Below are 11,289 nucleotides of genomic sequence, written 5' to 3' on the forward strand. Positions count from 1 at the left end.
GGGGGGGTGGGGGGTGGGGTGGCAAGCATGGAAACATTCATGGGTATATAGAAGCAATGAACTCTTCTTTTTCTACCCCCCTTGTAACAAACATCCCAATGCTATTGGCTTTGAACCTCTAGCCAGATGGCTTGAACAGCACCACAACTTCTGAAAAAGTTCAGAAATCTGAGGTTAGCTGTTTTACTCCTATTATATTTTAGCCCTGTGAGGCATGACAACAAGCCCACGTAGCAGCAGGGGGGCAGCAATGAAATGGCACATTCTTGCTGGATGCGCCAAAGGCAAAAACCAAAACCTTATCTGAGTGATCAGGCAGGGATTCTGAGAGAGTTGGACAGTGGAAATAGGATGGTTCCACTGCCAGCTCTAATTTAAAGACTCCCTGGAGTTGTCCGGGAATGGGGACACTATTCAACAGCAAATTAACTGCTCAGACAACTGAGCTTCACCAGGAATTCAATGGGGACAGGAGGGGCAGGACAACTGGTCTGGAAGCTCTTGGCATTCCCCTTAAGGCAACGTGCAGAAGGCAGGCTCTCACCTGTTAGCTGTGGTCGTGCTGTTCGCTTTCTTAGCTGGGGCTTTCTTCTGCTGGGTTTGTTTTGGTGGTTGAGCCACCTTGGGTTTCTTCTCCTCCTCAGCTTTTACTTTGTGCTTTTCTTTTTCCTTCTCTTTATCTTTCTTTTTCTTCTCTTTTTCCTTCTTCTCTTTTTTTTTCTTTGGTTTGTTCACTGGCGCTTGTGACAATGCAGCTAGCTGCTCATGGACGGCCTTTAGCTGGGGGAGAACAGTGAAAAAATAAAATAAATCAGACTTCAAGGCAAGATAACAAGGCATCATACCCTTCCTCTGTACGCCAACATGTAAGTATATCCCAAAGTCAGCGATCAAGCAGTCTAGTGATTGAACTCAGGAGACCTTGTTTGATTTGAAATTCTTTAAAAAAAACGCAGTGCTAGTATGTGGAAGTTGACTCAAATGAAAACATTGTTCTTGTTTTACAGGGGCAAATGAAAATTAAGCTCAATAGCTCTGTCTAGAGTGCTGACAACTTGGCCTCTGGAATCCTGGGTTCAATTCTCGGCTCTCTTACTAGCTTGATTTGAGACAGCAGATAAGCTATTTTATTAATGCCGTGTTGTATTAGGGCAGAACATGTAAGCACTGTGGCATCTGGCATTGTATACCTACATAATAAGAAAGGCCGTGGCTTAATTGTTTGCAATCCCAACAGTTGAAACAGCTCACTTCTACAGACGGGGTGCAAGGGAACAATATCCCACAGGAAGCTTGCGACAAATTTTGTAATGCCTGAGCTCTCATACAAAATGGAGGTCTCTGTTCTTCCCAGCTCCCTAGTATTGTCTGCACCTTCACTCATACTCTGGGATCCCAGAAGGAAGCACAGCCATTCTCAGTGCTGATGCTCTATCTTGAAGAAAATTAACACTACATCAAACATGCACTTACTTCACAGCTGAGCATTTTCCCCCTTTAGCTGGCAGAAGGGGAGATTGCTTTGCTGCATCCCAGCCTAGATGAGATTTTTAAGAGCAATATTAAACCCTTCCTCCTGCTATCCCCTTTCTACTGCACACAGACAGACAGCTTGGCTGTTGCAATACCTGCTCCTGGAGCTCCGCCAGCCGAGTTGCTCGCTCTTCTTCCGAGTCCGAGCTATCTGAGTCAGAAGAGCTCTCCTCACTGCTGTGACTGCTCTCTGTGCTTTTGCTCACCACTGGTGCTGTTGGTGGAGGCGGAGGTGGGGCCTCCGCAGGCTCATCAGGCATCTTTGCGAACCTCATCTCAAAGACATCCTACAAAAAGGGGGGAAAAAAACTGGTGACAAAAGGGGCCTCAGCCACTAAGATCACATTTTGGCTTTTTAAACACACCTGACACCCCACCATGGGTCAGGGTCTTACTGCACTACACAAGGTGCTGTACAAGTAAATAATAATGTACAGATGGGTATACATACTCTGTAAGCCCAACAAAATTCTCCCATTACAGCAATGAATATGGTATTTTAGGAGCGGAACGTGGCATTGGGTCATGCCATGGTAAAGAGCGTAACAGTTCTGCAGCAGAGAACATGGCTCTTTCTAAGGGCTGGAGGAATCACCAGCTCTCCCTTGTTGGTGCCAAGAGCAGATCCACGCTTGGATCTCTGAATGGACACCTTGTAGCTGAACTAAATGTACTCTGGAAGATACATCTGCCAACACCTTTACCTGGAGCTTCCTGGCCATGGCCACCACTTCGTGGTCTGGAGGATTGTACTTGTAACAATTAGAGAACATTAACCGAATATCTGCTGCAAAACCTTGTGCATCCTGGTATTCCCGACTGTCCATTTTTTTCTGCAAACAAACAAGCCAAAGGGAAAGGGGAGAAAAAGCCATAAGCAAAAGGCATTTGTAGCAACTGCATGGAGGACACATGCATCTTGGGGACAGCTCAGAACAGCCTCAAAAATCACATTTGTCTAAGAGAACAGTAGTTAGACCCGGCTTATTGGTTCCTAAACAACATTCAGAGTTTCTGCTTTTTAAAACAAGCAAGCAAACACCAAACAACCAAAGAAGTTGCTACTGCTCCATAACAGTGTAAACACTAGGATTCTAAATTTGGGTTGTTCTCTCTTTCTAAGTAGTAGATTTATGTAGATACATCTGTCAAGGTACACATTCTATTAGAAAATAGTCATTTAGAAAACGGGTTTGCTGGATCAGAATCTAATGTAAACAAGGATCATGGACAGGAAGGGCAAAAATCAACAAACACCCAAGTTACAGTGACAGGAGTACCTTACACATGTATTTCTGTGTGCTGCTTGGGTATATTTGCCCCAGAAAAGATCATGACCATCTAACTCTGACTTCCTCCTAACACAGGGCATGAACTTTACTTGCCAATTCCTACAGCAAGACAGGCATTTGCAGTTAAACTACAACACCTACTGTTGATTTAAAAGTCCAACTGATAGAGAATGGACACAGGATTCACCCTTTATGAACCTATTTACCAGTGTAGTAAGTATCAGGAGTTAAATATTTGTTCCTTGTTCCTTTCTCTTATTTTTCAGCTTTCACTTTCGTCCATTTCCTCTCACTGCTTGGGACTGAATGACTTGGGTTTAGAGAACAGTTTATAGCATTCCTGGAACTTAGCTGATTTAATGCATATATTACTACCATGTATAAAACCTGAACTCCAATTACTCCTGCTGAGAGGAAAAAGAAGCTAACACTAGATTTCATTTGCATTTAAAAGACCTGGGTATAAAGAAATTCTCTATTTGCCAAGTGCTTGCAGGCCTCCCTTTTGTATGTCTTGTGCACCTGTATCCTCCAGTAAAGGGAAGGGGCTGACTGGCAGGCAGGCTGCAAACATCATCAGGGAAGATGCATCCCCTGTCTGAGCAGAAAGCAGGGATGCTTAAGGCCTGTAACCCACGCTAGAAGCCTTAACACAAGCAAAATTCCCATTTGTTCTACTGATATTTTGCAGCTACACGGTGGACCTTGTAGATCTTGGAACACTGCAATGATTCCTAAATTGTTTTTGTTCTGAACAGGGCAGAATTTCACATGCAGGGATGCAGCTTCGGAAGGACCTGCATGCAGGGTGGTGACATTCCTGCAGCCTTACTCCCTGCCATGCTGCAGCCAGACATCAGTCAAACTTTTGTCAGGAAACCTCATTCTCTTGGTGAATAAACTAAGAGAAAGCCTCTGAGCCACAGCACGAAGACAGAAAGGGGAATAGGTTTGTGCTTCTCCTGTCTGAGGGAGAGCTGGTCTTGTTTGAAAAGCGGCTCAGGCCAATTCCAAAGCAAAACATATGTTCAAAGGAAAGGGCCCATTTATTTTAATACACGTCTTACTGCATGAAAGGCCTTTTTGACGCACTTATATTTGTTTGGCACACTCAGTGGCTGATTACTGCCTAAGAAATACATTTCAGTGTCTGAGGCTTCACTTTCATCCAAACCCAACAGTTTCCTAGCCCAACAGTTTCAATCTGTGGATTTTTGTTTTGTTGTGTTTTCTTGTAAAGAATAATTAACTTAACAAAAGAAAAAAGGGACTTTAAATTGGTGGGCTGGAATATCTATGGTTACAAATTCACTTTGAGATATCCAGCTGCTTAAAAAAAAAATTATTACATTTACAGTTGCATCTCAGGAGTCACAGACAAGCAGGACTGGTGGAGGTGCTGGGAGGCTGGGTAGCCCATTCTCTGCCCTACGTAATATCGATCACAGCAAATTGATATTTCCTCTCAGCAATCAAATCGATTGTTTAATATTCTTATGTTCATAAATTTGTTTCCTAATGTCTAGTGTGTCTCTTGCTCTAAGGTAAGCCTTGACATGCCCACAGAGGATGCAGAGAAAACTTTGTTCCTTCCCTTCTTGCAGCAATCTTTTACACGTCTGAAGACCTGACAGGTCCCCTCCCCGTTTTCTCCTCTCCAAGACTAAAATGGAAATCAATCTGTCCTCAAAACACATGCCTTGGGCATGGCATCAGGGCAGGTGCTGACAAGGGACAGGGCCACACAGGTCCAGCATTTAGCAGAAAAATTTAGCAGGACTTCACCTGATTTCTGGGGGCCTAATTGCACCTTACTGAAACTGCTTCAATAAGAGCAACTGCTTTGTGAAACTCTGTTTGTACTCCAAAACAGGCGCAACTAAAGAAATATTTAAAAACACCACCAAAGAATGTTTCCTCATGTTCAAGACCCTGAACTCAGCTGCTCAGAAACCACAGCAATTTACTGCAAGGCAATTAACCAGCGAGCAAAGTTAGATCCCTGGGGGTTGCGCCTTATTCCAAAAGTAAACACCGTGTATAAATCCTCTTGCATGCGAGGACTCTTGCTTCTTTGCCACCAAGTAAACCAGAGGCAGACACACATCCACATGGCTGCTGCTGTAAGCTGGCAGCCAGAGGATGGATTGGGAGAAGAGGTGCTCCTGGTTCCCCCCAGCTCCATCATGGGCACAGCACCCTGCCTCCCCACGCTGAAGGTCCCCAGCGTCAGAGAGGGGAAGGTGAACGTACCAGAACCAGGCCCTGCCCATGGAAGACGGCAGTGGAAGCACAGTGCTGCTACAGCTGCACAGCAAGCGTTTCATCTATCACAGGGAATTAAGGGCTGCTGCCTCTTAATTTTTGAAGTGTAACCCATGCCTCTGCCTCCCTCTCCTCTAAGCAGTTCTGCTCCCCCTCCCCTCTGATGACTATCAAGAGAATTGAGGTGGAGATGTGCTCACTGGTCCCGTCCCTTCAGCTCTTCCCACTCTCAGTCCTAGCTCCAGCACGGAACTCCAGCACACCACTCCAATCCCAGCTACCAGAAGCTCAGCTACAGCCCCTCCACCTCTCGCCTGCCAGCAGCACAGTCACGACAGCCAACCTGCCTCCTCCACCAAGCACAGAGAAAGTCTTCAAATCCTGCTGACGCATAGCACTTCTGGACATGAAGGATGTTCTCTGAAGAAAATCAAACCTCATATAACCAGAGAACTGAAGTGACAAGCAAACCAGTATTGGGGAATCTATTATAGCTGCAGCAACGCTTACGTTTTACTTTCTCACATAATTCCTTCAAGATTAGTTTGAAGGCCATTAGTTGCGCCGCTTTACCACAGCCATTGTCACTTGTGCAGAATTAAATCTAAAACCTTTCAGAGCCACAGGGAAAGCCCCTGACACTGGAGAATTACACTGCCTGCAAACGGCAGGTTTCTGTTCCATGTAGTTAATGCGTATCTCAGAGAAGTCACACTACGATCTACAGGCCAAGAGCAATGATAATAAAACACTCCATAAAAAACCAGTACCAGGCAGCACTTCAAACAAGTTTATTAAATACTACCACATGGAAAGACAAGTCCAGAGTCTTTACATTGAAAAGACTCCACTGGGTCTCCAGGGGAGACCAGTTTCTGTCCTACACTAGACTCCAGTTATCTGTCCTACACTAGGAGGGTAGAGAGGGACAGCATCAGCATCACCTGCACTTCTCAGAGAAAGTGCTATCAGAGGTGTACACTTTTTAAAAGAATGAAGTTAGGACTATGAAGAGATTTAAGCATGAATAAGTCACCAATCCAAGAAATCAGTTTTGCACCTAGATTTTGCAAAAATGCAGCACAGAAGCCCTTGCAGTAAGAAGCCACCTAACCAGACATGGAAATACCAGCTTTGACAGAGTCAGGATTTTACTCTCTCCATCTCTAATCTTACTGCATCCACTGAGAGCTTGATCTACCAGGCTGCAGGTGTCTCTGGAGACCCACAGCATCCCTAGGAAGTCAAGGGAACGTGACTGAGCTGCGAATAGGTTCGAAAGGACTAGGTTGACTGGCAGTCCCACCAGTCAGTACAGTAACTGAGTGGTCTCATCTAGGACGTGATCATCTAATGACTTGTGTTCACAAGCCCAACAGAAAAAAGGCTATTGGTAACAGTTCATCACTCTAACGTGATAACAAAAATAACAGTTGCACTCAGGAAGAGATGCTTCTTCCCACCTCAGTCATTTCTGCAAATCAGAACTACTTTGAAATTCCTTTAAAGCTACCGGCCAGTTTATAGACACCTAGAACAGATTTTGATGTGTAGCCTGTGATAAGCATGGACAAATGTAACTGTATGCACAGTACACAGAACATCATATATGAAGGTTCCTGATGCCACTTAAGTACTGCGCCTCTGATCTGACATACACAAGAATACCAAAAACCTCATTTGCAACCTGTTCCTGCTCCCAGCCCACTCACTGGCACCAGAGGAGCTGGTCAGATCCCCTCAGCTGAGAAGGTGGTGACCCCTGGAAGGGAGCAGATCAGAGCGGGCAAGCGACCCTGCTTTGAGCAGGAGGCAGGCTCTGGACAACCTGAATTACCCATTAGCCTACGATCCAAGCTATGCGGATGGACCTCCAAGCTGGTGGAGAAGAGCAACTCCAATGCAAAGTGAAGTGAGCAGACCTTGACAGCAAATCATATAATTAAAACAACGTACAAGGATTAAGTAGGCCTTCAGCACTGGGCATCCAAAATCAGCAGGATGGCAAATGCACTGCAGTACCAAAACTATGGGGAGCTTCTTCCTTCCTCATCCACATTCAAGAGCAAGAGAAAATGGAAACTTACACAAAAAACTCACCGGGACCTTCTTCTATCAGCAGCACATTAAGGTCACGTAGCCAGCTTTGCAGACTACCATGTTCAACCTAGCCATTTCTCCTGCTTTTACCACTATATTTCAGGCTTCCTCTTCTCGCTCGCAGCTCAACTCCCCCTTTTTCTTGCCCTCTTCTGCTCCCAGGAAATTGCTGTAGGCCTTTAAAAACACAGCTCAGCTTAGTTGCAAGTCAAAAATACTGCATGTTGCACTGGCTTTTGTAAACAAAGCAAAGGCACTGCAAGCTCAGGAAAAGAATGGTCTCCAAGCCTAGCTCCACCAGAGCCCACTTCCAATGCTTTTGCCAACTCAGAGACAGTCTTTTCTGTACAAACCCAAACACCAATAATAATAATAATTAGTACTTAGATAGTGCCTTCCAGATATCTGCCCTCACAACAGCCCTGTGAGGTAGGTTAAGTATTATTATTTCCATTTTACGGCTGGGAAAACTACGACACAGAGCTGTACAAAGCCATGGGAAAACTTGTCCAGGACCATAGCATCGAAACAGCAATTAAGACTCAGACAGGCATAACTCCCGGTCTAATCCTCAATGCACAGACCGTGACAACTATTCTCTCACCACTAAATAATGCAACTAAAATACTCGTAAAAAAAAATGTGCTGTAGTAAGAACCCTTGCAGCATCACGGCTGAATAGCACGGCACATCAGAGCACGACACGCTGCTTCCAGGTACTACGTAGGATTTGCCAAGGAACATGAAAGGAATCATGAACACAGCTGCCCTTTTGTCACCTGGGCATTTAGACAATCCCAGGCATTGGCTCAGATGGCAGCAAAATACCTTCTGGCATGCTAGCAAAAGCCAGCAGAAATACCTTAACTTCCTGCACATGGAAGAAAGTCTCACCTCCACCAACCAATGGCCGGCTGACAAGCAAAGATGAGAACTAGAAAAAACCACAGCTTTGCTCCACAGATATTTAGGAGGGATTCAGAGAAATCTCCCAGTCTACTGGGAAAAACACCTTTAATATTGAACCATACACTAAGCTAAGCTCTTGAAGAGCCAAGCATGAACTGCACAAGCATCACAATATTTCCTCCCCTCCCCGAGTACCAGGCGATCATCATGTTCCAGTTGGAATTGCTCAGAGTAAGCCTATCTGGACCACGCATCACGCCAACAAGTAGGCAGGCAGCAGTTTCTGGAAATGGGATACTATCAATCGAATCCTATGAAATACAGCACCTCTTCTTCTCAGAGTGCAACACAATCCCAAGAACAAGTTTAAATAGCCGGGCTATCCACAAAGAGGAGAGGATGCCATTGTACAGTCTGCTTTGCAAGGCAGAGAAAAAAAAAAAATGTCCCAGGAGAGGGGAAGGAAACAAAATATAAAAATATCCAGATGATATCCAAACAGGTTCAGTTTTCCACCCTTGTCCCTTCCCCCTCCCCCAGAAGGAGCCAGTCCTCTGCAGCCAGAGGGCTGTGACACCCTGCAAAAGAGGTGGTAAATGTGGACGTACTTTAACAGTACTGAGATCCATGGGGTGTTTGATAATATCGTGATAGTCATGTAATTCCAAGGCCTCTGCATCAACAGGCTTGTAAAAGGGCCATGCATAGGCTGCATGCTTCTTTGAGAGCATCTCCTTGAGAATGCTGTCACAGTACTTGAGGTGCTCAGAGAGTTTGCCCTTCTTCCCTGCATGCTGGGGGACCTCTCCGTCTTCAAGGTCTTTCTTTGGTGGTTTGATGGGCCGGCCGCCGCTCTCCCGTCGAGCAATGATTTTGGCCTGCTTGGGGTCCGAGAGGGGCGTGGGTGACTCACTTCGGCTGGCAGTGATCGCGGAGGTGGTGGGGGTGGTTGTGTCTGCTTTCCGCTTCACTCCCTTTTTCTGAAAGAGCAGATGGACAAGCCTCATGAGTACACGCCCACCTCTTGTGCTACACTAGCAGAAACCTATCACAATCCATCCCTGGTTTTGAGATCTGCCTGTCCCCTGACAGAAAATACAATTACTTCACTGGGATAAATGGGACTTGTGACTAGAGGCTTCAACACACAATTCAGTGACTACAACACGATGTATTACCACATGTCATCTGAGCCACAGTAACCAGCCATTTGCACGTCTCCAACCCAACCCCAAACATGATGCAAAACGTGTTAGCTCTATGTATTTCACTGAGATTTAAACTAAGGACTCTTACCTCATGTTTGCCAAGGGAAAGGAGTGCGCCCAGTCGATTACTGCAGCTCAGCTGATGCATCGTGACTTAGTAAGTGTCAGTAACTTAACCACATGTCTGAGTCCCCAGTGGCAGGATCAGGCTATAAGTTCTGAACCAAAGCATATTAATCACCAAAGACCCATGAGCCCTCACTCCCTTGTATTTAGTGGGTGTGCTCAGGTAGACTGCTTATTATGGACAAGAGCAAGGATTTAATGATTTTGCCTTAAGCAAATAAAACCTCTCTCACATAAATTCAAGCTGTGACTGTCCAGTCATCTCTCTCTTGTGCTCCTATGAAGGATTTATTTCTCTGGAGAGGGAGAGAGAGAAAGAGGGTAAAAAGTTCCTTAGGGAAATCTAAGGGAAATCTTAAGTAAATCCCAAGCAGAATTACATTTGCAGTGTGTATTTGGCAAACTCACTTCTGGCTTCATCCTTGAGTTTTAAAATTAAATTGATTCTCAGAAGCAAGTTATTTGGACAGAAACTGATGTATGAGACAGGCTTCTGAGGAGGACAGCTTAGCTGCAAGATCTGACTTACAATTTCTCTAAGTAACACCCAAACTATAGGGTTAAATACGCAAAACAGTTCTGTGGCTCTGCTGGCCCATGCAACCTCACATCAGAGAACACCAATACTGTTGCAGTTAATTTCCCAGTTTAGGGGGGGAAAAAAAAAAAAAAGCTTTATCTGAGCTATGCTTTCATCATTTTTAAAGCAATACACAGCTTGCTAGGAAAATTCTGATTACTTAGAGCAACTTTTTCATATACCCATAAATTAACTTAGTAAATAGCGAAACACCAATGGCAACTCCCAGAAAATTCCTCAGTAAGGAAGACAGAACTAATGCACCCAAAACCCACAGGCAACATCAGTCTCCTCCAAATAGAGTGACAGGCTTGTCTTGAACTGGTTTATGGCAGAGGGGAACATTCCTAGTGCAGGAGCCTGCAAACCTTAAAGGAATAGTCCCAGTGAAATCAGGGGGGCAGTTACAGAAGGAAGAGATGCTTTGGGCTATATGGTGCAAAATGGGGGGAACCTCCAACAGCCTTCTGGTTCATGGAGCATCAGTACTGGCTAAGGCTACAGTCAGATGAGAGCTTGTAACTGAGTTGGAGCAATTACAGTTGATAACACCTTAGCTGGGGCATGGTAAAACTGGCAAAACTTTTCTCAACCCTCTCAAACTCAACAGCAAGCACTTGTCTGAGCACACCCCAAAGGGACAACGATGGCCAGAGAGGCAAGGAGTCAAATGCGAAGAGAAGGAATGTACGTAACCAGCAGTGACGGGATGAAGATAAAGCACTGCTTAGCAATATGGCCTTCTGAAGAGGAAGGGGTTGAGTTCTCCATTTACCTTGACTACTGGTGGCGTAGGAGGCACCACGGGCATTATCGGAGCAGCAGGCGGAGGGGGAGCAGCGGCGGGAGGGGCAGTGACAGGCGGGACATTAGCAGTGATGGTTGGCACAGGGGTGGCAGCAATGACGGGCGTCTGAGACACGGCTGGAGGGACGTTCTGGAACGGGGCCGGCGGGGAGACGGAAGACACGGCCACTGCTTGCTGCGCTCCTTTCAAACGACAAAGTGAAAAGGCACTGCAATGTATTGACGGTTACAAGCACCGACAAGACATTGGGAACAAAGTGACACTCGTGCCGCTGGACTGTGCAATCATGGGCTTGGCAAAATGCTCTCAGTCCAGGGCCACAGGAAGAGCACAAAGGACACGGTGTGATTTGCTTGGTGCTGTTACCCAAGGGCCAACAAAAAAAAAAAAAAAAAAAAAAAAAAAAAAAAAAATTCCGACCGAGCCGAAGACGACAGATGATTCTGCCGATGCCTGTGGAAAGAAAGA

General features: G+C 45.5%; 1 protein-coding gene across 1 annotated transcript in view; it reads right to left on the minus strand.

The window, feature by feature from the left end:
• Nucleotides 1–11,289, minus strand: part of BRD3 (bromodomain containing 3) — a 48,379-nt gene that overhangs the window by 8,448 nt on the left and 28,642 nt on the right. The window contains exons 5-10 of the mRNA XM_035897647.1: nucleotides 10,789–11,003; nucleotides 8,708–9,079; nucleotides 2,238–2,366; nucleotides 1,629–1,820; nucleotides 545–780; nucleotides 143–150 (exon numbers count right to left, since the gene is read on the minus strand). Coding sequence (XP_035753540.1) covers nucleotides 143–150; nucleotides 545–780; nucleotides 1,629–1,820; nucleotides 2,238–2,366; nucleotides 8,708–9,079; nucleotides 10,789–11,003 — 1,152 coding nt within the window. The remainder of the gene's footprint in view (nucleotides 1–142; nucleotides 151–544; nucleotides 781–1,628; nucleotides 1,821–2,237; nucleotides 2,367–8,707; nucleotides 9,080–10,788; nucleotides 11,004–11,289) is intronic.

Source organism: Egretta garzetta, unplaced genomic scaffold (assembly GCF_000687185.1).
Source record: "Egretta garzetta isolate BGI_Z169 unplaced genomic scaffold, ASM68718v1 scaffold417, whole genome shotgun sequence".
NCBI classification, from domain to species: Eukaryota; Metazoa; Chordata; class Aves; order Pelecaniformes; family Ardeidae; genus Egretta; species Egretta garzetta.